This window comes from Argentina anserina, chromosome 1 (genome assembly GCF_933775445.1).
Source record: "Argentina anserina chromosome 1, drPotAnse1.1, whole genome shotgun sequence".
Lineage (NCBI taxonomy): Eukaryota > Viridiplantae > Streptophyta > Magnoliopsida > Rosales > Rosaceae > Argentina > Argentina anserina.
In genome coordinates this window covers 997483-1019930 of record NC_065872.1, presented here as the reverse complement: position 1 = coordinate 1019930, position 22448 = coordinate 997483, and the positions used below count along the sequence as shown (strand labels likewise).

The 22448-nt window shown below is 40.8% G+C and overlaps 4 protein-coding genes across 4 annotated transcripts; 1 reads left to right on the top strand and 3 right to left on the bottom strand.

The window, feature by feature from the left end:
* Positions 1-3793: 3793 nt before the first annotated feature.
* Positions 3794-7320, bottom strand: LOC126784646 (translocase of chloroplast 90, chloroplastic). Its single transcript, XM_050510125.1, has 3 exons — positions 7158-7320; positions 6666-6800; positions 3794-6351 (listed from the first exon to the last, which is right to left on the bottom strand). Exons 2-3 carry the CDS (start codon positions 6793-6795, stop codon positions 4040-4042), a joined length of 2442 nt encoding a protein of 813 aa, XP_050366082.1. The 5' UTR covers positions 6796-6800; positions 7158-7320; the 3' UTR covers positions 3794-4039.
* A 4639-nt stretch (positions 7321-11959) lies between these two features.
* On the top strand, positions 11960-12799 carry LOC126788331 (uncharacterized). The gene has a single exon (XM_050514309.1). The coding sequence runs from the start codon at positions 12032-12034 to the stop codon at positions 12668-12670; it is 639 nt and encodes a 212-aa protein (XP_050370266.1). The 5' UTR covers positions 11960-12031; the 3' UTR covers positions 12671-12799.
* A 52-nt stretch (positions 12800-12851) lies between these two features.
* On the bottom strand, positions 12852-16176 carry LOC126788321 (ubiquitin C-terminal hydrolase 22-like). The gene is made up of 3 exons (XM_050514299.1): positions 15239-16176; positions 14922-15046; positions 12852-13932 (listed from the first exon to the last, which is right to left on the bottom strand). Exons 1-3 carry the CDS (start codon positions 16090-16092, stop codon positions 13169-13171), a joined length of 1743 nt encoding a protein of 580 aa, XP_050370256.1. The 5' UTR covers positions 16093-16176; the 3' UTR covers positions 12852-13168.
* An 859-nt stretch (positions 16177-17035) lies between these two features.
* On the bottom strand, positions 17036-20181 carry LOC126783125 (monogalactosyldiacylglycerol synthase 2, chloroplastic-like). Its single transcript, XM_050508533.1, has 8 exons — positions 19537-20181; positions 19051-19223; positions 18520-18681; positions 18292-18433; positions 17962-18186; positions 17803-17865; positions 17612-17686; positions 17036-17520 (listed from the first exon to the last, which is right to left on the bottom strand). The coding sequence occupies exons 1-8, from the start codon at positions 19843-19845 to the stop codon at positions 17260-17262; spliced, it is 1410 nt and encodes a 469-aa protein (XP_050364490.1). The 5' UTR covers positions 19846-20181; the 3' UTR covers positions 17036-17259.
* Between the last annotated feature and the right edge of the window lie 2267 nt (positions 20182-22448).

Below are 22448 nucleotides of genomic sequence, written 5' to 3'. Positions count from 1 at the left end.
TTGGTTTTAGATTGCAAATTGGAACTCGATCAACTTCATTTCTTGAGGCAGCAGCAACAGACGGGCTGTCATATTCATTGGCAAACATGACTATTATTAACTTGTGCTCATGTAAGGGAAAATCCAAACCCCATAATAGCAAGAACAATAATTCATGCTCATGAGTTTGGACCCATCTAATATTTAAAGGAGCAGCAGAAAACTTATTAACAATCAAAAGAAATAAGAGCAACTTGTTCGAGTTTTGTACATCAAGTGGATATTAGCCTATATTGAATGCTATGAAATATAATGGTCTCGGATTCCTATACTTATCATATGCTGGATACCTCTGTTATTATAGAGGTACATAAAAATAGTGGACTACCCACGCACTTTTCATCAAAGAACAATGATGTGGTGAACAGTGTGGGAATTATCAATTATGTAACATGACTACAAGTAGTTCTGTAGTGGTCAATTGGGGCCTCACCTTTGATTAATTAGCCAGAAAACAAAACTTTGTCTGTGTCATTGTAGCTTATATGATTCTGGTCATGTTACATTTAGTCTTAACATGCACTTTGGAATTTGGATCTACCCTCATGAATATTCTAACAACCTTCCAAGTTCTAACTTACATTTAACCAAGTTAACATAATATGTTGCCGACAAAAGCCGTAAATGAATTTTAACTAAATTGTATAGATTTAATAGAATACAAAATACTAATAACGATGTGGCGTCCAATATCGAGACTTACTACAAACGAGGATTTTGGACCTCCCAAATTCATGTATCGCCACTCATGCATTACATTCCAGTATCAACACATATACATAGAAGCAAATTTGTCGCTCACCCTTATTATGCCCACAATTCTAAGTAAATATCAAGTGTCATTTTTCTTAACAAAATTATAACTATACTATTATAAAAAACGCTTGGTATTTATTTAAAATAATGAGCATGATAAAGTTGAGCGATAAATTTATTTCTCGCATATAAATTTATATAAGTTATGAATGGAGTTGTTCATGCAAGTGATGGGAAAGTTGTAGGAATTTATGGCCATACACCTCATCACTCAACCATATGAAGTTGTCACCAAAATCCAGAGTTCCCCAGACCCACATTGTTCTCAAGTCATCACCTTCCACATCCTCTAAATCATCCAAATCGTCGTACTTATTAGTCTTCCAAAACACAACATAATAAAGAATAATTACAAACAAGTAAACAACTGCCCAATAAAATTTGGTAAAGAGACATAATCTTCCATCCGTAAGTAGTAGGAAAGCTGTGACTTCGACTCACGAAATACAACATTTGATAAAAAAAACTACAAGTAAATTAACAAACTATCAATTAGAGAAGCCTACGATATAATTAGAAATAAATCAATCTACTAAAAAGCAACTATAATCGTGAGACCAGTATTACAGCTAATTTTTGTACTTAACAAGATTATAACTAATTTTCGCCAACAAATCGACAACAAAGATTCATATCGTCAACTTTTGTTAACATGTTGTGGAACTTGTATCAAAGTTTAGAACCAATTTATGCCGTAAATCACTAACAAAGTTAATTTCTCTTGAAAAAAATGGTTAAACATTTTCAACACTTTGAAGATGTTACAAGCCTCCTGACGTCACCATTTTTTCAGAAACCAATTCCAACTTTTCAACAAGGATCTGCTGATTTCACGAAGACCGTTTGGCACCAAAGACTGGTTGTTCAATCCTTAAACCCCCAAATAATCCACAACAAAACTCAGCTCATTAAAAGCCTCGATCTTTCTTGAAGGATTTAGAGTTGGACAGACATGGAAGACCAACCAAAGCAAGACAATCCACGAGTCCTGAAGATCCTGGAAGCTCTTAAACAAGCCTCTCAGGAGCTCCAGACTACCGACTCGGCCGAGTCCAGCTCGTCCGCCATTACATCTCTCCTCGAGCTCGAGACCGAGTCCGACTCGCTCCTTTCCCGAGACCCACATCTATCCACCCTCTCCCACCACCTTGCCACCCTCAAAACTCTCGTCGCTTCCCTCAAATCCAACTCCCGCCACCACTCCATAAGGTCCTTCCTGACTCGCCGAGCCTCCACTCACTCGCTGACTCGACTCGCCGGCTCCATCGAGTCGGAAATCCAAGCCTGGATCGACCGCGAGAGCTTAGACACGTTAACTAGAGCTCTGAAACAGCACGACCCAGTTCACAACGAGGACGAGTTGATCAAGCTGCTGACACAGTTCGAGGACCGAGTCATGCAAGGCTTCAACCGCGAGTTGCAGGATTTGGTGTTGAAGTCGAAAGTGTTCAACTTGCTTGAGTATGTTCTCTGCGATTCGGGTAGTTCGAAGCGAGTTAGGGAACACTGCGCTTTCGCCATAGTTGCTTTGATCAGTTTCAACAAGGATGTTTTTGTCGGACAAGTACTAATGGGTGCGACAAGTAAGGCTTTGCTGACAATGGCTTCACCGAACTCGATCAAAGTGTTATGCAGTTTGGTCAGGGCGATCAAGTCTCCTCTGGTCGATGAGATTGAGTTCAATGGTCAGATTCCGAAGATTATAGGCCTGTTGAATTGGGACGACAGTGAAATGAGAGTGATGGGATATGTTTGTGTGCTCGAGATTGGTTACTTCGGGCGCAAGGAAGCGATTGATGCAATGTTGGAGGAGGGTTTGATAGAGAAGCTTGTGGAGTTACAAAGGTCCGAGCTTGGTGGGGATTTGATGGAACTTGAAATGTGTGATGAGGAAGGCGAAAACAAGGGCGGCGGGAGAGAGATGAGGTTGTTGGAGAGGCGGCCGTTTTCGAGCTGTGTGGCGAGGTTTGCTGTGCAGTTGGAGGTGGGGGAAGGGCTGAGGCAGAGGGAGAGGAGGGCGTTTAAGCAGCAGATATTGGTGAGAGTTAGAGAAGCTTCCATTTCTGATGCAGAGGCTGCTACTATTATTGCTGAGGTTTTGTGGGGGTCTTCACCTTAGAACTACATTGTGTTGTGAACTTGTGATTAGAAATTGGGAAAATGAATAGAAACTAGATCATTTGTGTATGGCAATTTTAGAAGTTCTAGACAATGATCAACATCCATGTCCTGAAAGCCGTGGAATTAGCCGGCGGTTATTACTTTGTAGATATTCAAACATGGATGTTGTTCGACATGTAAAAAGATTAGTGATTTATACATTTAGTTTATCTTTGATAGATATTAGTGCAAAGGATTCATCAATGTCAGTTCGAACATTTGTTGAAGGGAAGCACAATCTGCTTCAAGTTTCTTAAAGATTTCAGCTTCTGGGTTTTACAGGATTTAGTGGCATGGTTGGAGCTGGAGGGTTCAGAGGACTTCCAAAGAGCATCTTAGCCTCTGCATTTGGCATATGCTTGTGGTGGTTTAGACTTTGGAGAATATCTGAATAAGATTGCATGATGCTTTTGTTACCTAACATAGACAACACAAATTACTAAACTAATTATACATGAGAAATCTATCTGTTCACGTCACGTGTATATGAATTTGGTGTGTAGAAGAGAGACGGAGATCTCCAAGCTAATTTGGTCTTAATTTGTACGTGATTAATTTTGTATTACAAGTTGTAACAAACCCCGAATGCAGGCAATTGCAGACTGCTTCTGATAATATTATTTTACTGCATTAGTGTTGACACTTCACAACTTGAAGGAAGATGCAACATGCCAACATCGACATGGTCTACTGCGAATTCAAAACTGACCTGAAGATGGCTCATCATGTGGAATACGTAAGTTACTTATTTCATTAAGAAGATATATAAAAATAAACTCTGGACTACCCTAGATAATGCAACCTCTCGAATAATCAAACATCCTATTTCTTATCAGCTTAATTTGATGTCACCAAGAAGCAATTAACTATACACTTTGCTGCCTCAATATCCTGCTCTGAGTACATATGATATGACCTCTGCCTACGATCGCCAAAAAATAGATATGGCTTGTGAGCATTTCTGTGCTACAATTCCGATATTGTAATATGCAAAAGGGAAAAGAAGAATAAAAACTTATCCAGACTACCCTGATTCAGTCTCAACTAATTCAGTTTCCTCTGATTCATTCCTCAAGTTTGTGACCCACTTTCTCCGTAGGAGAGTCCAGAAAATTGTGAAAGCGGCAACAAGACCAAATGGTAGATGATCACTGCTGCTTGTCTTAATGCTTAGCTTCCCCATCCTGCGGCTATTTAGATTAGCATTAACCGACACCTTCAAATTTCGGCCCAGCCGGGACTCAGACCGTACATTACCACCTAAGACCATCTCGTTATTGAAAGAAAGGATAGACATTGTCAGGGTGGCGAAGTCGTTTCTCACAGGGTAGTCTCTACCTCGTAAAGTAGCTTCCACAGAGCCACCATATGCTACTTGTTCACGATCCACCATCCATTTGCTTGCATTCATCATTTGGCCAGTGTTCATCAGAAACTTCAACCTCTTCCCAATTGAAACCGTTTCTTCAAGCTTGGCACCGAAATAATATTTGTTCCCGAAAGATGTTATAGACACTCCACCATCGAAAACATCTTCCCACAGCTTCTTCTGATTTGCTCGCTTCTTGTGGCTGTGGAAAGTATAGATGGTATCTTTACCAGCAGATTGAACATCAAGACCTACAGAATGTACAGTTCCCCTGGAATTTGTGTAAGCTGCAGTAGACTCTGACTGAATGCTGAAATCTTGCTTGTCCTTGCTCATCTGCCCCATGACAGAGGTGAAGACTTTCCTATTTATATGTGCAGCTGATTCCAAGCTGATTCCATCAAACCCCACATCATTATCCCATCCCTGGGGATCAAGAACAGGTCTCACAATCCACTGATCACTCGCAATGCAACGATATCTGTGTGCAGGATGATTAGAGCCAAAACTAAGAGGGATCTCCATATCTGGTAACAAAACAGACTCCTCGGGGAGGGCCTGCTGACTCTCAGAGTTATCCTCACTTGCCACATTTTTGACACTGGAAAGTCTACTTTCCATCTGCCTACGGTACTCTTCTTTCAACTGTTTCTTCAGATAAAGGGTCTCCCGATAATCCAATTCACTGAGATAATCTGTTTTCTGTGATTTTGTCAACCTCTCAAACTGTGTTTTTGACAGGATTCGGATTGCAGGTAATTGATCATACTCATCTTCTTCCTCCATGTCTGAAAACAAGCTCTCATCTACTTCATTTTCCACTCCGCTTGGAACAATAGGATGACGTAGAAGAGATGAGAGGAGATGGGGAAGAGATGGCACATACGCAGCAGCCGGGGGACCCAGTTCTATGCTGTCGTTAAATTTCAAGAGGGAATTAACATCACCTAGAACTTTTGTACAAATGCATAGTAGCAAAAACTGAGATTTCCAAACCTGACCATTTGGAAGTATCTTTTCCCCCATGAAATTTGTCTTGCAATGAGAATGATTCTCAACAAAAAGCACTGGGTTTTCAAGTCTGGAGTCTGACACTGCCTGGTGTATGTAGTGCTGCACCATATCTGTGCTTCGCCTTGCATGTACTTCATAGCTGACAGGGTAACCGTCTGGTCCATCCGGAAGTGCTGATGATGAATGAGTCATAACAAGAATGGTGCTGAACCATATTGCTCGCCCAAAAACTTCAGTAATTAGCCTCAAAAGGGGGAGGTCACTATAGCTTTTATCAATAAGATCAAGGCGCTCGAAGAACAAAACAATGTCAGGTGGACTTTTTCTAATAAATCTCTTTACAGAGAGCATAATCTTCTTATTTCGGCGCAAGTTACCAGGACATACCCCTGGCAAAAAACCAGGAGTATCAATAACAGTAACTGTAATCCCATTTACAGTTCCCACAGCCTCCCGAATGTGCTTTGTGCCGGGTCGAAAAGCATTAGTCGTCACTTTTGTTTGATCAAATATAGAATTAATGGTAGCACTCTTACCCACTCCAGTTTTCCCAAGGACAAGGATTCTCAAGGGAAAATCCAAATCAGGTGGGCTAGCTGCCTCTTGTTCTCCTATCATCGCTCTATTTCCATCACCTCTGAGATTAACTCCTTTCAAATCCGACTTTTCTGCTCGTATCACAGTTGCTAGGTGAATGCGATACAGAACCTTTGCCACCATGAGGTTATCTTTTGATAGACCAAGCTGCCGGAGGAGCAGCAAGAACTTGGCTCGCATATCATCAATGTTTGCCAACGGATTCCTCTTTTTCTTATCAGAGCCACCATGCAATTGATCAGAATTTTCAACTACAACTTGTACCGGGGAAGGACCAGACTGATTTTCCGGATCCCTATTGTTGGAAGCTTCATTTAGTATGGATGGGGCTACCAAAGTGGTGGAATCAGAAGCACCTGAAAGTCGCAAGCAATTAGTTTTTGCCTGGACAGATAACTCATCAATAGAATTGGGTTCATATTATTCAGCTTCACGAGTTAAAAACTGAACCACTGGCATTAAGGTATCACAAACTTCTACTTGCCAATGCTTCATTGAATCTGTCGAATCAGACTACCAACATATATACTCTATAAACATTAACATGAAACTACAAACATTGCTTACATTAAATGGTTAACTTTCAAGCATAACTTAAAACACTGAATCAAACATTAAACTAAAGAACATATCGTTATGTGCACTACTCCAAGAATTCTTAAGGAACTACCTTGGTCAGTAAGCACATCATTCGTCGAACGCCCCACACTGAAGAAACTATCACTGCCTGATAACGGCCGAGACGAGACCACAGACTTGGATACTAACTGAGACAGAACCCAATCTCTAAACCCCTGCATTGTTGCTGCAAAACATTCACAACCCACTATCACACATCTGCAATCAGTCAAACTCAATACACCATAATTGCAGCAATAAGCAAACCAAAGCTAAATCACAGCTCCAATGGCAGCATTGACCAACCATATAAGCACATACAAGTCAACATTCAACACCAACCATAAATATTACCCCGAAAAAAAAAAAAGACCTTGGGAAATTGGGTTAGTTTCTTAGCCAATCAAACCTGAAGGGTATCATTTAATCGAGTATTAGAAGCAAAATCAGGAATCAGAAACAAAAAGATTCAAACTTTCTTAGTAGTTATGTTTCAGAGGAAGCACAAGTTTGATAATTTAGAGATGAATATGATTTGGTTTACCTGGGACGAAGAAAATCTGCAGGTACTATTAGGTTTGAAGAAGAGGGAGGATCGAGTCCATATGGGGGAGTTGAACCAGCAAAAGCTAGTGAGAGACGAAAAGGGGCGACAAAATAAAGGCCAGGTCTGAGAGGTTTGGGGAAGGAGGAGAAGATGATGACGAGTGTTATAGGGATAAGAAAGAGACAGAAATACGACACCACCAACCAAAGAAATTGAAAGGAAAACACATATAGTTTTATGAAAGGGCAAAATAATCATTTCCATAACGTATTTGGCACGTATCCGAGCGCCTGAAGCTCAACCGGTGCGTTTCCGAACGTTTCCGAGAGTGTAAAATGACGGCATGCTCGTATAATTGTCGGCAGGTATATGAGTATACATCGTATGTATATATATATATATATATATCTCATGAAGATACAATTTCACAGTCATGTTTATAAAAATAGAAAGAAAATAATGTACCATAAATTATGAACTAGACCATGAAAATTACAACAAATGGTTATATGGTCCTGTCACAAGAAAGATATGGCCATGAACCACATGCAATGCCTTAAAATCAACATATGCACAAACTCAGTTGTCATGCAAAAACAGATAATTCCTGTATTTTGATTCTGATAGAACAAACATACTCACTTTTTAATACAAAAAAAAAACTCACAATGCACTTTGATTGTAAAAGAACGTTAGCTCCGATCCTGTTAGAGTAAATGAATCATGAGCTAGCATATATTCCACTAGCGATTAGCTAAATCTGTCATGTCATATATTCCAGGTCTGTATCGGGAGAGTGTTGCAAGACTGAATCGTAAACAGTTAACATAACGGTGGAAGTTTTAGCATTATTTTCGTTGTCTGTTTCCCGAGGATGAGAATATGTGCTCCACTCATGATCAAACCAGACATAGTACCAAACATATTGCTAGAGTCTTAAACATGAAGATTATTGCATCACAGGTTAGCTAGTAAAGCAGGAATGTCAAACACCAGCAATGAGCAATCCCTTATCCCTCTAAGTCCCTAGATCAGGATAGAAGTATGAAACTAGCTATAATTAGTTAATTACGTACAGATAGAGTATGTCAGGGCAAATTCAGAAATACTTGAATGATTTTGTCTTGTGTCCATGATTTTGGAATTCAATAAACAACGCTTATTATTATTAATATTATTATTATTATTATTATTATTAGAAGAGTGAGAAAACAGCCTAATTAAGGCCCGTCCCATTAATTATTTTCTTATTTTCATATAACTAGAAACTGCATCACTATCACTCTTTCCATAGACTAATGCACACACAATTATATATAGGACCTTGTCAACACTCAGAAAACTGCAGATTAACAACACCATTCATATTGATGGAAATAAAATTTCTCAGAAATTCCATCACCAAAGTAGCGGTAGCAAATGAAATACGTTTAAAAGTTCAAACACATTTTACGCAGAGCCTACATTACTAGTTTTGTGCTCCAAATTAGCCTCAAGAATTCATGTATTCGCCTTCAAGAATACCACTACTATATATTGACAAACACAAGACTTTCACAAGAGCACAGTTCACGACTTCACGGGAAAGGATAAACAAAGATCTTTAACCAATATAGCATATCAATTAAGGGTTTTGGGGATGGGACATATTGATCCATGATATAGCGAAAAATTCAAGCAATTTAGCACGGTACGAAATTCAATAATATGAGATGTCTAACTTGAAATGATTATTCTAGTCAACAGAGTTCTTGAAATTCATAACCTTTTCCTTTTATTAATTAATTTAAGAAGAGAACAAATCATAGCCTGAAATAACAGTACACTCCACTGACTCCAGCATATATTGTTCATCCTCAATCAGATCAGTTCTGTAACTACATCAATAAACTCGGAACCTCTTAAAGCATTGGTCATCCATTCTAGTAGATAATTAAGAGCGAAAACATTTTTTTATGGGTCTGGAAGCAAAATCGTTTTACTAAAACCAAAGTTTATTTTGATTGGGAAAAGCTAGAGATCATTTGGAAAAAGAAACTTACAAACCCTACAAATTGTTATATACTAGTGTATCATTTGATATAAACTTATTATAACTTGCTAAGCAATGCATGGCTTCGAACTTGTATTAGGTAATCCAGTTGAACAATTCTTTTCAAAAGCTGTGTAATTCATCATCAACTACAATCACCAAATTACATTTAATTTGCAAAGCAACATTGAAAACACATTAGCTCTTGCAAGTTAAAACAAACTTATTGACAGGAAGAGGTTCTAATCCGTACATGCAATAAGATAGGAATAACTTCTGGATCATTGGCAATAAAAAACAAGGTACATCTGGCATGTAAAGAAATTAAGATATTATCTTAGATGGCAGAGCTTACATTCCTGCTGCACAGTTGAACAATTGGTCAGTACACTCATCAAGTGCACAGGATCCAGTTGACAGCGAATTTGCACAGAAGTAAGGAATTTTATCGCAAGTAGCGGGAACAGTAGTGATGCGATTGAGCATGAACTTGGACCAAATGAGCTTACACTGTGGCAGACCAGATTTGGGATGTTCGCATTGAGACTCCCACAGCAAAGCCAATCTGTTGTCGTTTTGTTCTCCGATCTGAAGCAAGTATGGAGAGTAATAGGGACCGCTGTCATACGCATTTGGATATGTCTCGTAATCATGCGTCTCAGAACAGTAGGGAAGGACGGTTCCGTCGTTCTGCAAACCCTTAACTGGTTCGGGCAGCCATCGACGGTCTTCTATATCAAATACATATATTCCCGGAACTACCTGCCGAACACTCTTCCGCCTCGCGGTAACGGCCGGTGACGTGGGATCCTGGCTTCCAAAAGAAAACAAGTAGCGGTCGTAAAGCACCACGCCGGCAGAAAAAAGACCCGAGAAGTTGGGGTAGTCAATGTTGTCCCACCTGCCATTCTTCAAATCATACGAAACCATGATATTGGAATCATCCTCGCCCATATTGATATAGATGAAAAGCTTTTCCTTTGTGAGAGCAAGAAGATGGGACTCGTATATCGCGTCTTCGCCTAGGCAGGTCACCGGAGGCGGAGTAGGTAACTTCTCGATAATCCCATGTTTAGGAGACAGGCGGTATTGGTGACATCCCACCGAGTAAATAAAACCGTCGTGGCCAACAGCTGCTGCACCATACTGTTCATATAATAATTTCCCAACACCAAACGGCAACGTCTATTAAAGGCCTGCTCTCCGAGCGCCGGCCTTAATTTGCAGACGGTTTTTAAACCAAGATCAGGCGTTTACCAGAACTTGCCCCACCAAACAGCCATTGAGTTTTCGCTAGTTCTAAGTGCCTGTATCCAATATTTTCATCATCATTCTTCTCTGTATCAATATCACCACCAATCAGGTATATATGAGAGTTTAAGACGGCAAGGCTGTTATAGCGCAATTCTGAATCGGGGACTTTGATTCGGGACTCGGTGTTTGGATGAACGACCCATTGCTTTGGGCCTTAGGTGAGATCGATGACGAGGATCACAGAGGCAAGGCTAGGTGTGGTGTTATATATGCTCGGTTTCTTGGCTTTATAAAAGAGAGGGAATAGACCCTAGTAGTATTACCTGGTTTCGTTTTACCAATTGGAAAATCTCTAAGGCATTCCCCTTCTGGTAAGAAATGGTGTTTCCCGATGCATAATCTGGGATTCCGTTTTAACCCAAGAGTACCAGGAAAAATATAGCCTGGGGTCAAAACAACTGATAGAAATATGGTTTGTAAGCTTGTTGCATAGTGAATAGGTTTGCCTTTCAAGAGCTAAGGGCACACAGTTTTTCTCCACATATTTAGGGTTTTTGCGAGTAAAAAATATCAGAGTGTTGTGTGTTTACTTTTATATATTTAATACCAAACAAGTCGTCTAAGTGATCATCAGGATAGTATTCTCGATTACTATCCATGAGTCTTTATGACGAAAAATTAATCACAGTCCTATTCACCCCATCTAGGACCTTCAACGGTTTCATCGGTACGTAGACCCTCAACTGGTTCAGGGAGCCATTTACGCCGAGTAATATCAAAACCGTATATTCCGGGAACTACCTTCCGAGATATGACTACATCAGTATATTTATTCCCTCTATAGTTAGTGACTTACAAACAAAACAAGTAAACAACAAGCCGAAGATGACATTGGCAGAATGGCATTACCGGCAAACTTCCGGTCTAAACCAAAAACAAAAACATACCGGCTAACATCGAGCATCCTTGGTGATATGCCAAGTTCAATTGATTGGATTAGCATGCTACTATAATATCACAGGAAAGCGTATATCTTGGGCTGAAAATTTGATATTGTGTTTCTTATAATCCGGAATCACATAATTATTATTCGCACTTAGATTTGTCATTTCTGATTTCTTAAATTATATCATAGATTATTGCTGCCCATGCTAATACGGTGTGCTGGCTCGACCCAACTCTTGAGTATCTTCTCGATTGACCATAATAGAGTAGTAGCAAACTGATTAGGACAGCTGAGTAACAAATACCCATTAGGACAAGATTACAATTAAAATGGCATCATTAGCTTCTAATGTATACATCTAATAGTGATACTTGATCTTATGTCACAACTAATTAAGAAGCAAAGTCAACTTAGCGTGTTTAGCTTGAATCTCCACTAGATAACAAGGACTCAAGAAGTCTCAAGCCGCCATTACCTTGGCTTTTTCCTGGAAATTAACAAGGACTTCTTCTTTTCCAATCCACTTGGTCACAATGCTCAAACACTATAAATACATACATGCATCATCTTCCTAATTAATCCAAAGAAACCCAGAAAAAGAAGCATTACGAGCTTAAATCTTCCGAAAATTTAAGAAGAATGGCTGACAGGTATAGCCAAGCAAACCCTTTGTCACCTGCTAATGCAAACCTCAGAAGTGACCATGAAGCAGCCACTCTGCAATCCCAAGCCGAGCTCAAACGCAAGAAGAGAATCAAAGTGGTCATATACGTTACTGTGTTCGTTATTGTGCAGATCATAGTCGTCACGGTTTTCGCACTCACGGTGATGCGAGTCAAGACACCAAAAGTGAGGTTGGGCAAGATCAATGTCCAAAACATGACTGCTGTCCCTGCAACACCATCATTCGACATAAACTTCACCACCCAAATCAGAGTCAAGAACACGAATTGGGGACCGTACAAGTTTGATGCAGGTAAAGTTACGTTTGATTACAAAGGTGACACTGTGGCACAACTTAGCATTCCTAAAGGCAAGGCTGGAATGCGTTCCACCAAGAAATATGATGTCGCGGTGAGTCTGAATTCCAAGGGGTTGAAGAATTCCAACCTCGGCAGTGATCTTAACACTGGAGTTCTGTCGCTGAGCAGCACGGCCGAGCTGACAGGAAAGGTGGAATTGTTGTTGGTGATGAAGAAGAAGAAGGCTGCAGCCATGTACTGCAGTCTCGAATTTAATCTCTCAACAAAGCAGATTCAACTTTTGAAATGCGAGTGAGTGAAGCTGCTCACTAAACATTAATTCAGTTCTTTCATTGTTTGTTTGGTTCTCTAGTATTGTTCTGTATATGAATGAAATAAGGCACTTCATTATACGTATCTTGTGAATAAAGCTTCCAATTTCTTACTCTTCATTAAGCGGCATAATAAAAAAGGGATACACATTACAGTATGTCCTGAAGGCGAGAGAAAAAAAATTGATGTATATAAATACTTGAATACGTATGTAAAGAAATTCATCAGTTCAATTTCATGGATCCAATACAATTTTGAACTTAATTATTTCCCAAATGCAAGCCTGCCCCCAAAAAAATCAGGCTCACTTTGCTCCATCTGAGAATCATAAATTACTCACCACTCAAAAAACCTCAAAGGTGTCCTCAGGGTGCAACAGAGCATGGAGCTGCTGAGATGAGCAACTCGATGACATGATGTTTTAACAAAACTGGCAGGGAGTCGCTTGTTTTCTAATCATCACTCTTTCCTGCTCAGCATATTATGCAGACCCTTGTTTCTCACTTGCTTTGTAAAATAGCATTTTCTGTACATAAAACATCATGTAGCCTTGTGCAGCCCTCACAATGTCCTCGTTAACTTGTGTGATCCAAGCATCATCACACTTGTACCAATTATTACTTAATCGCAAGTAGGTTACGTAATGGCCAGCATCCAGCCTGCCTGTATGAGTTACGACAGCAAATAACTCAAACTCTGTGCATAACTCATTTGGAGTTTCTGGCTCATCCCCATCAAACGGAAGAATCCTATTCCCAAATCGACTCCTTAAGATGGAAGAAGAAAGATATGGTGCCATGTCCAACGAAAATGGAAACTGCAGATAACGGTCAACCTTTCTTGACATCTTTCGTATTGAAGAATGCTCAAATCGTTTGATATGGAAGCAAGAAACCAAAGGAAGCTTCCTAATGGACATTTGCTTGAGAGACTCCTGTCTCAGCTGACAATGCTGGCAAAAAAATTTCTGGTCAGACCCCAATCTCTCAGGTCTTGTGAAACGGTCGAGGCATCCCACAAGAGTAGATGTGCCACAGTTTTGGCCAGAATTCTTGCAATCTGCATTGCCATTGCAAGAATGATTTGACTTTGTGGAGACCGTCTTCGCAGAACCAGGTTCCAAATCCAGTGAAATGTCTACGCATGGATCATAAGTTGTTGACGTAAAACCACAAGCCATGCACATGACATCAGATCGCAGGATGCCAGAGAAAACTCTATGAGCCACACAACAATCTCCGGTGCCTGCAGTACAAAAGAAATGAAGAATTATCATAATGACATATAAACTTTGCACCTTCATATGAGATGTTCAATCGACAAAAGATATTTCACAAGCAAGAACATGAATACCCCAACTACCAACATGTGCAGGAGAGATATATAGGCCGTTTAACAACCTAAAGCAATCATCCAATTCTCTGGGTTTTCAATTCTCTTTGTAATTAGACTCTAAACCTGGCAAAAGGTTGAGTTTTAGTGAGAATTGTGAAGATGAGAATGCCTAGACAAACCCAAGACAGCTAAGTGAAGGTACACTTACTGGAGTGAAGCAATAACACCATCAAGACAGCAGGCAGAGGGTGATTATAAGCCCTAAACTGTAAGCAGAGGGTCAACTCCTAGGGCAAAAGCAAGGTACTTAGACTCACACCCTGCATTTAGATGTCAAAACCACCTTAAATCTTCAACAGTATTCTGAGTCACTCCAACTAAAAATAAATAACATATATACAACAACCAGGGATGCCAATTGCTAACAGAGAACTCTAAAGTTAAGATCTTGCAAATTGCAAATGACAACAGGTTTTTCGACTCTTTATGTTCTAGAAGGCTGTCAATTTTTTCTCTGATATAAGCGAAACTTTGTATGCAGTAAGTGCTCTAAAGCCATCTAAGCGTTTCACCACTTGTTTACACATTTAGCCCCAGACAGACCAATTTCGGAGCTGAGAGGAGCTATAACTTCTACAAACAACTAAGAAATGTTTGTAAAGTTGTACGTAATCACAGTTATCTATTGTTTTTCTAAATTTGTAACACTGTTTCAAAATAAAAGTAACACAGTTATCTATTCAACCATTGAGACGCCAAAACCATTGAACCGTACAGTGGTAAGAGCTATATGTCCCCTTCCCTCTAGTTAACTAGCAATTGTCACTTCAACTAGAGCACAATCAAAATCACTACTCCACATGATCACAATAGCAAGTTCAGATTGAGAAAGAGTCAACCTTGGCACTCAGGTTTGCTCCCCTCCGTTTCGACCTTCTCATGAATCCCATCCAATATCGAAATGAAGAACTCATGCGCGTCCTGTTGCTCATAGCTCGCCAAATTCGCAGCGTATTGCCACCAACTACAGTAAAACCAAACGAACAAACACAACGAAACAAACCAAACAAAGCCACAGGGTAAGAAAAGGAAACGATTTAACCAAAGATGTGATTTACAATGTGGATAAAAAGCGAAATTACAGCACACAATTCATACAAGGCTACCCACATTGTCCTGCAAAGCCATATTTGAGATCTGTAGAGCTTTCACAAACCTGTACAAGAACTTGGCGGGGCTATAAGGCTTCCGATCACCTGAAAACACCGCCGAAAACGTGGCGTCCATGTCGCAGGCCAAGCACACTGACCCCGCCGCCGCGACGCCGCTATTTCCCGCGCTTTTCTTGTCGGCATTGCTCTTCTTCTTCTGGCAGAAGTAGCGGTTGTGCCGATCGCTGAGGAAGTAGTTGCGCAGCGGCGGCGTGTGGAGCAATGCCTGAAGCACCGAGTTCATGAAGCACGTGTTCCCCAGATTGTTGAGGCCGCGCAGCCCCCAAGGCAGATCGGAGGGGCTCCGGCCGTGGAGGAGGCTCGAGTTTTTGTCGACGATCACCTGCTCTCCGGAATCCGGCGACCACGGCTTGTAATCGATCCTTCGCCGTTTGCGGAGATTCTCCGGCGCGTACTTCTGGATCGCGGCGGAGGAGGTGGCGGGAGTGGCGGCGGTCTGAGCGAGGACCACGGCGGCGTCGAAGTCGCGGTCGTAGACCTGGTCCCTGCACGCACAGCAGAAAAGCTCGGCGCGGTCGACGTCGACGGCGATCTCGTGCCCCGGGGGCATCGCCTCGGCGTGGGCCGCCGCGTGGGAGATACCGGACGGCGCGTGGCAGCTAACCGCGGCGCACGTGACGCAGGCGTAGAGGCGCGAGTGAGAGGACACGGCGCAGGCGGCGCACCGGGGAAGCTCGCGGGGATCGCGGCGGATAGAGGCGCGGCCGCCGGGGGGCTTGACGCGGAGGCAGTCCTGTAAGGCGCGGAAGGGCTTGGAGCCGTTTTTGGATCGGAAGGCGGCGAGGTGGGGGCAGGGGTGGGGCGATGCGTGGCCGTTGATCTTGGTCATCGACGACATCGACGGCCGTGGAGAGTGCGGTGAGATTGGTGGTGGTGGTGGTGGTGGCGGTGACGGTGGCAACCCTAGGCTTGAAGAACATAAGGTTCATGGATGAGAAGGGAGAGAGAGAGAGAGAGGTGAGAGAACCAACGGCTGAGATTTCGTTTTAGTGAGAGAGAGCATGAGTGATATGATGAGGACTCAGGTTTTTAGCTTCTTGGATTTACAAGTGGTAAAGAAAGAAACAAAAATTAACCTGAGTAATTCCACTTGTTTCAAAAATTGAAAATAATTATTTTTTCTTTTGTTAGAACAAACTCTTTATTAACAGAAGTATTAAACCTACATTTAGTAACCACGAAGGGCTATCACAAACTCAAACAAGAAAATAAAAGGACATGAGAGCATTCTTAACAACTATATGTGACGCTAAACGCTAAACGCAACTACGAGAGTTGAAAATGCACTTTAATTAGTTTACATGAACATTTTTATTAACTTCATTTGTACGTGGAGATTTCAATTAGTCTCAATTCATACCGGTAACATTACCTTGCGTAGTTAACACTACCAGTATAACTATAAAGTGTCCAAATCGATAGTGATGGCATGAAACTATGCTAGTGGTACCACAATTAAACTCTAAGAGGTATGCAACTGTAAATAACATTCTTCTATAGAAACATTTGTGTTCAACTACAACCTGGTTTGATGCTTTTGGTTGACAACTCTGCCAAAACTTAGGAGTTAAGACTGAAGAGAGCATCATAACTTGGTTTGAAAGTTTCAACCATTTTAAACTAAGCCACCATGGTTAAAAACCTAAAGAAAGATTGCTTTTAAGCTAAGCCACTATGCATGTACTCTTCTCTGATTATCAGCAAAATGCCAGAGTGTAGTGTGTAAGAGCCTATCAGCCTAATCTGAAGCAACAATAGTGGAACATAATAATCACAACATGAACACTTCAATACCATCCTCTATATATATATATATTTGATCTTCCAAAATCCTAGAATGATTAACCGTACTAAACAGAGGAGTTTGTCTACACTAATTTACAGATTACAACCATTTTGGGGCTCTGAGGCCAAAGAATGAGAATATTAGACCATCTATCTTTTTCATGTACATGGCATTCTAGCAGGGGAGTCTCTAGTAATCGATGGAAGAAGGCGCAAATGACTAGATTATACTTGTAAACGAGGATGTCAGCATGTAAGGGATGTTTGCAAGAGGACCGCGTTGGCAGGCGAGGTCGTGAATGTCCTTGACAATGTCGAAGACAGCCTCCGGTTGCGCTAGTTTAAGCGCATTCTCAGACATCCTTTTGAGCTCATCCGGCTTGGTGCTGAACCATTCTGCCACAATTCTGGCTGTTTCCTTGGGACTTCTGGTGAAGACACCGGCACCATTGTCTACCACATAAGGCACATTACCCTTTTCCTGAGGTTGTCAAATAGTTAGTACTGGTTACACTTGATCAAATTGTCTAAGAAATGCATATGTCAAAGAGAGAAGAGGAACTGTTACGAACTTGTCCAGGAATGTAGTCGTTGAGAATAATAGGAAGTCCTCTTATCAAAGCTTCAGCGATTGTGCCAGGACCAGCCTGTAGAAGATTGGAAAGAGATAAACTCATCAATCACAAGATATGAAATTGGGGGTTTTTGGATTGGAACCAGATAATGATGCAGTCACAAGATATAAACTTGGTATGAGTTTTACCTTCGTAATGATGCAGTCACAAGATCCCATCCATTTCTCCATTTGTGTCTCAAATCCTCTAACCTGCAAATTAGAAAGATGTAAATGTGTTTCCCCAACGCAAAAGTGTGTCAAAGTTTTATAGACATAATCAAGGTTTATAACTCTAGGAAAATTTACCTTGAATGGGATGTTCCACTCATCAGATTCAAGTGTGGAGACAAGGTTTTTATTGCGGCCGCATACAATGATCAGCTGCCCAATTGGTTTTCCCATTTCTTTGTCAAAGAGGGATTCCCCTAGAGCTCTAGCAGTTTCCTTCACAGGCCCCATTCCTTCACCACCTCCCATCAGCAATACCGCCGGCAACTCAGGGTCCATTTCGAGTTCTTCTCTGAGTTCATCCTGTAATGAAGAGAATTTGTGAAATGTACAAATAAGATATCCGAGTCACTAAACTGACTAAACACACTGAACCATGAAATCAACATAATCTCAGAAGCAAGGTACCTTGGAGATAACTGCTCGAGCAAAAGAGGGCCTGATGGGCAAGCCAAAAACACGTATTTGCGACTCTTCAAGGCCATCCACTAGAGCTCTTTTAGCAACCTCTTGCGATGGGCAGTAGCACCTATTTACCCCAGGATGAAACCTGCAAAAGACTTCACAATGTTACATGCTGCACGGTTGCCTACACCTAAGTAGCATACGTGAAATGTAAACTCTGAACAAACTAACCATGTACGATGGCAAGTGTTGAGATCAGTAATGACTGTCACAAAGATCACTTTCTTCTGAAGGCCTTGCCATTTGAGAACCCACAAAGGAATATGTTGCATCAAAGGGTGTACGCTGATTATGATGTCCGGCTTGTACTCCATTAGACCCGCCTCCACCTCCCTTCAATCACAATACATCAGCATTAGTGTACTTCACAAATCTCACTAGTTAACAAGAATCAGGTTCTCCAGCTAGAACAATAATTCATTGAAAGCGACAACCGTATACATTCTGATCAATATTTAATCTTCTTTCAAAAATCGATAAGGAAACAAGTGGATGATTAAGAATCAATTTAAGGAAGAAAAAGAAAGAAACTTAAAGAATAAGTAATCAAAGTGGGAAAGCGAGACGCCTGACTTGATTACAGCTGTGATGGGATATTTTTGAGTTTTTGGCACTGTGAATCCATAAACAATCACTGCTGAACTATCTGAAGGTTTGAGGTTCCATTGAAAATGAAAAGTGGAAGAAGGTGAGAGATAGTACTTGGCGTAATAGGCTGCAATGGCAGCAAGATAGACACTGTGAATCCATCTAGGAGAAGTACTGTGAAATGCAACCTTCCATAGCTGAACATGTTTTACCATGAACTTGTAAGACCTCTCCATATCATTTAGAGGCCAACCTGTGTACTCTTTCCACACATCCTTCACAAACACCTGAAAAGCATCACATAAACAACTCATTGAACAAAGCAATCACAGAAACAGAACAAAAACCCTGAATTGAGTGAATTCTTCAAGAACAAAGAATCAAGCTTTATAGCTCTGCTCCACAGAAAGCTCAAAACTTTGAACCAAATCACATTCAAGAAAAGCAAAAAGACAAATTGGTAGCTCAACACAGAACAGAAAATCAAGCTACAAGATTTCAGCTCTCAAAAAGTTATAAATTTTGCAATCAAAAGTCCAAAACCATCACATCCTTCACCAAAATCTCATAGAAAGAAAGAACCCAAACTAAGAAGCATACCCTGTATTCATCTCCAAACTCCAAACGAAACGCGTCCTTAATGGCCTCAGCCGAAGCTCTGTGTCCGCCGCCGGTGTCACTCATCAGAATCAAAACGTTCTTGGTTCTCTCAGCTCCAATTTGCACAAGCTCCATAGTCCCCTCATCGTCATAGTAATCGTCGTCGCTCTCAACCTCTCTGTGATAATGATGGTGGTGATTATGACCGTTACTGCTCTTGAGATAACTGCTCAGGTAAGAAACCCCTCCGACCCTCTCAAACACTTTCTCCGTTATCGACTTTCTTGGCGACGCAACGGACATCATCATGCTCCAGCGACCTTAAAGCATCACAACCAGAGGACGAGGAAGAAACTCAATAAAAACCCAGGTGGAGATAACGGCCGGAGGTTAATTTCCTCCACCGGAAATGGGGTTTCTCTGGCGGAGGAGAAACAGGGGAGAACAGGGGAATGATTTAGCAACGGTTTTTTCGTTGCGAATGATATTAAGCAACCAACTCTGTTTTTTAAGGTGGGGGTGGGAAATTTTACCGAGTACTGGGTTGGCAAAATGGGAAGAGGCTATATTGGATGCTAGAATTATGCTTTGGAATTTTCTGGGGTTTATGGGGGAATTTATTGGCCGTCAGATGCTGATGCGAATTTTCGGGTTGGAATGTTCGGAGAGGAAGATTCGTATCTTCCACAAGGTTTTGCGAGTTGTAGCAGTGTTTTTGAATTATTAATCGTTCTTGTTATGGTGGAGTTTTGCTATGGGGGGGCTTTGAGTTTCTGGTATTTGCTTAGGACTCAGTTGGAATATGTATAGTTGGCGCCTCTCTGGCTTAAAAAGACTTGGTACTGGTTGGTTGGAGTTGGAGGGGCCTCTAGGGCTCTAATTCAAGGCAAGAAATAGAAAGGGTTTTGGCCTTTTGGGGAGGTTGCATCATCATATCATGGTCTTAATCAAGCTGCATATGTATTTGCACTATTGCATAGCTGTGAATGTAATTAGTCAAGCATTGGTGTATGCCTGATATAAATCATTATCAGAATAAGGTTGTTAAGTTAGCAAACTAAACCTCGTTTACAATTTACCGTAAATGATCCTTGTTGTTCCATATGTTCCAGCGTAAGTTTCAAGTTCGAATAGAGATCGAGCTATCACTTTCGAAGTGTGCTAGCTTTCTCACACTTAATCTAGCATCCTATCATTTATGTGTTAATACTTAATACGTCAGAGTGTGCACGCATGCATATAATTAGCCTTTAAATGGAGCCATGCATACTACAATTTAGATCACCTCAAGTTGGTGAAGGATAATCCCAAAAGGATTAAAACTGTTAGCTAAATCAGGGAAAGGGGTTGAAACCAGAAAACTGAATAATATGAGGGTAGATTCCGAATTTCAGATAGAAAACCTCGGTAGGAATTGACGTGCAACAGTGAATAAGAGAGGAAGATTATTACTTCAAGCTAAGAGGATATGGTTGATGAAATAGAAAGCAAGAGTTGGTAATGATCATAAGATGCGAATAATTAAGTATTGGATAATTCAATATGATGCGTATGATTCCAAGTTCTCATCATTCTTGATCTTCTTGAAGAAAGAAGTCACATGCAGACACCGCATTTGATCTTTAGAAGGGCCGCAACCAAATAATTATATGTGTTTGTTTCTTAAGAAAGATAAACAAATGTCATGAACTTCCATTGTGGAAAATACCCAGCAAGAGCAAGTTTTATGTACTTCCAATAATTATTTCTGATGTGAATGTTATGATGTACACCGGTGTCTAAACTCTAAACAGGATAGGGTTTTTGCTTGAAGTTAAAGGACTTTCACTATATCTCAGAAAGGACTATCCAGTACGTTTTTGCTTCTTCAGAACTTAAAGGCCAAAACAAGTAGCTTCTAATGAGTGATGATAGCTGATTGAGAAGACCCTCTTGAAGGTGAATTAAGATGGCAGAAGGAAGAAGGATGATGAAATATATATGAAGTTTCCTAGCTGGTTCCTTCTCCAAAGTTTTTCAAGTACTGTTTTTTCTTTGAGGTAAAATGCAGCCGGTACTATTTCAACTTTAGTTCATACTTCGTGTTCCTTGGTTTGACGTCCACTCTATTATATGTTATCAGCATCGTTACAACAATGAAGGATGCAATCTCGCAGATGAATATCATGATTGATGAAGAAGTTAACTATGGGCTATTGGCAACAAACTTGCAAAAATTCCAATGATTCACAACATCCCACCAAGCACCCGATTAAAAAAAAAACCAACAATGCTGGCTTTGGACTAAATCACGTATATACGCACTGTTGAAGCAAACCTTATTTATCAGTAATATCAAAGAAGCAGAATCTGAGAATCTTCATCACCTAATCACCTTACGAGAAGGAGAGAAGAATAAGAAGCTTCAAACTAAGGGATCAAGGCCAACTCTCAAATTCTAAATATATATTTTTATTTAAAGGAACGTACCAAGGCCAGTCTACTGCACCCACAAACTAGGGAGTCAGGGAGTGGAGACGAGCCTATATAAATAGAGGCTCTGACGAAAAGAAGAAACACACAACTCTTAACATACAAAACAACACATTTGTAGAATACGTATACAGTAGGGTGGGGATATTAACACACTCATTTTCTCTATTAACACACCCTATATATTTGTCTCAGGTAGGATATTGTTAAGAGTAGGGTGGTTCTAATTGGATTAGTAATCAAGGACGTCTGCTAATACTTAGGGGTAGTGGGGTACACTCATGTTTCTTACCAAGTAGGGTTAGGGTGATCGGAACTTAAAAAACTATCCAAGTTTGGCTCTATATAGTTCTGGTCATCATTCAGGATTTCAGGGTATTAGATCGATCGATATCCCTAAACCACAACCGATGGGCAGTGGGCACTCACTTCTCTCTTTA

Excerpts from the sequence above, each read along its gene's own strand:
- LOC126784646 (XM_050510125.1), bottom strand. The coding sequence starts at position 6,795 with ATGCAGGGGTTTAGAGATTGGGTTCTGTCTCAGTTAGTATCCAAGTCT. Across the intron at positions 6,352-6,665 it reads TGATGTGCTTACTGACCAAG|GTGCTTCTGATTCCACCACT; the intron begins GTAGTTCCTTAA and ends TGCGACTTTCAG.
- LOC126788331 (XM_050514309.1), top strand. The coding sequence starts at position 12,032 with ATGGCTGACAGGTATAGCCAAGCAAACCCTTTGTCACCTGCTAATGCA.
- LOC126788321 (XM_050514299.1), bottom strand. The coding sequence starts at position 16,092 with ATGTCGTCGATGACCAAGATCAACGGCCACGCATCGCCCCACCCCTGC. Across the intron at positions 15,047-15,238 it reads CCCGCCAAGTTCTTGTACAG|TTGGTGGCAATACGCTGCGA; the intron begins GTTTGTGAAAGC and ends GTTTTACTGTAG. Across the intron at positions 13,933-14,921 it reads GAGCAAACCTGAGTGCCAAG|GCACCGGAGATTGTTGTGTG; the intron begins GTTGACTCTTTC and ends TTTGTACTGCAG.
- LOC126783125 (XM_050508533.1), bottom strand. The coding sequence starts at position 19,845 with ATGATGATGTCCGTTGCGTCGCCAAGAAAGTCGATAACGGAGAAAGTG. Across the intron at positions 19,224-19,536 it reads AGTTTGGAGATGAATACAGG|GTGTTTGTGAAGGATGTGTG; the intron begins GTATGCTTCTTA and ends GATGCTTTTCAG. Across the intron at positions 18,682-19,050 it reads ATTGCAGCCTATTACGCCAA|GGAGGTGGAGGCGGGTCTAA; the intron begins GTACTATCTCTC and ends TTGTGATTGAAG.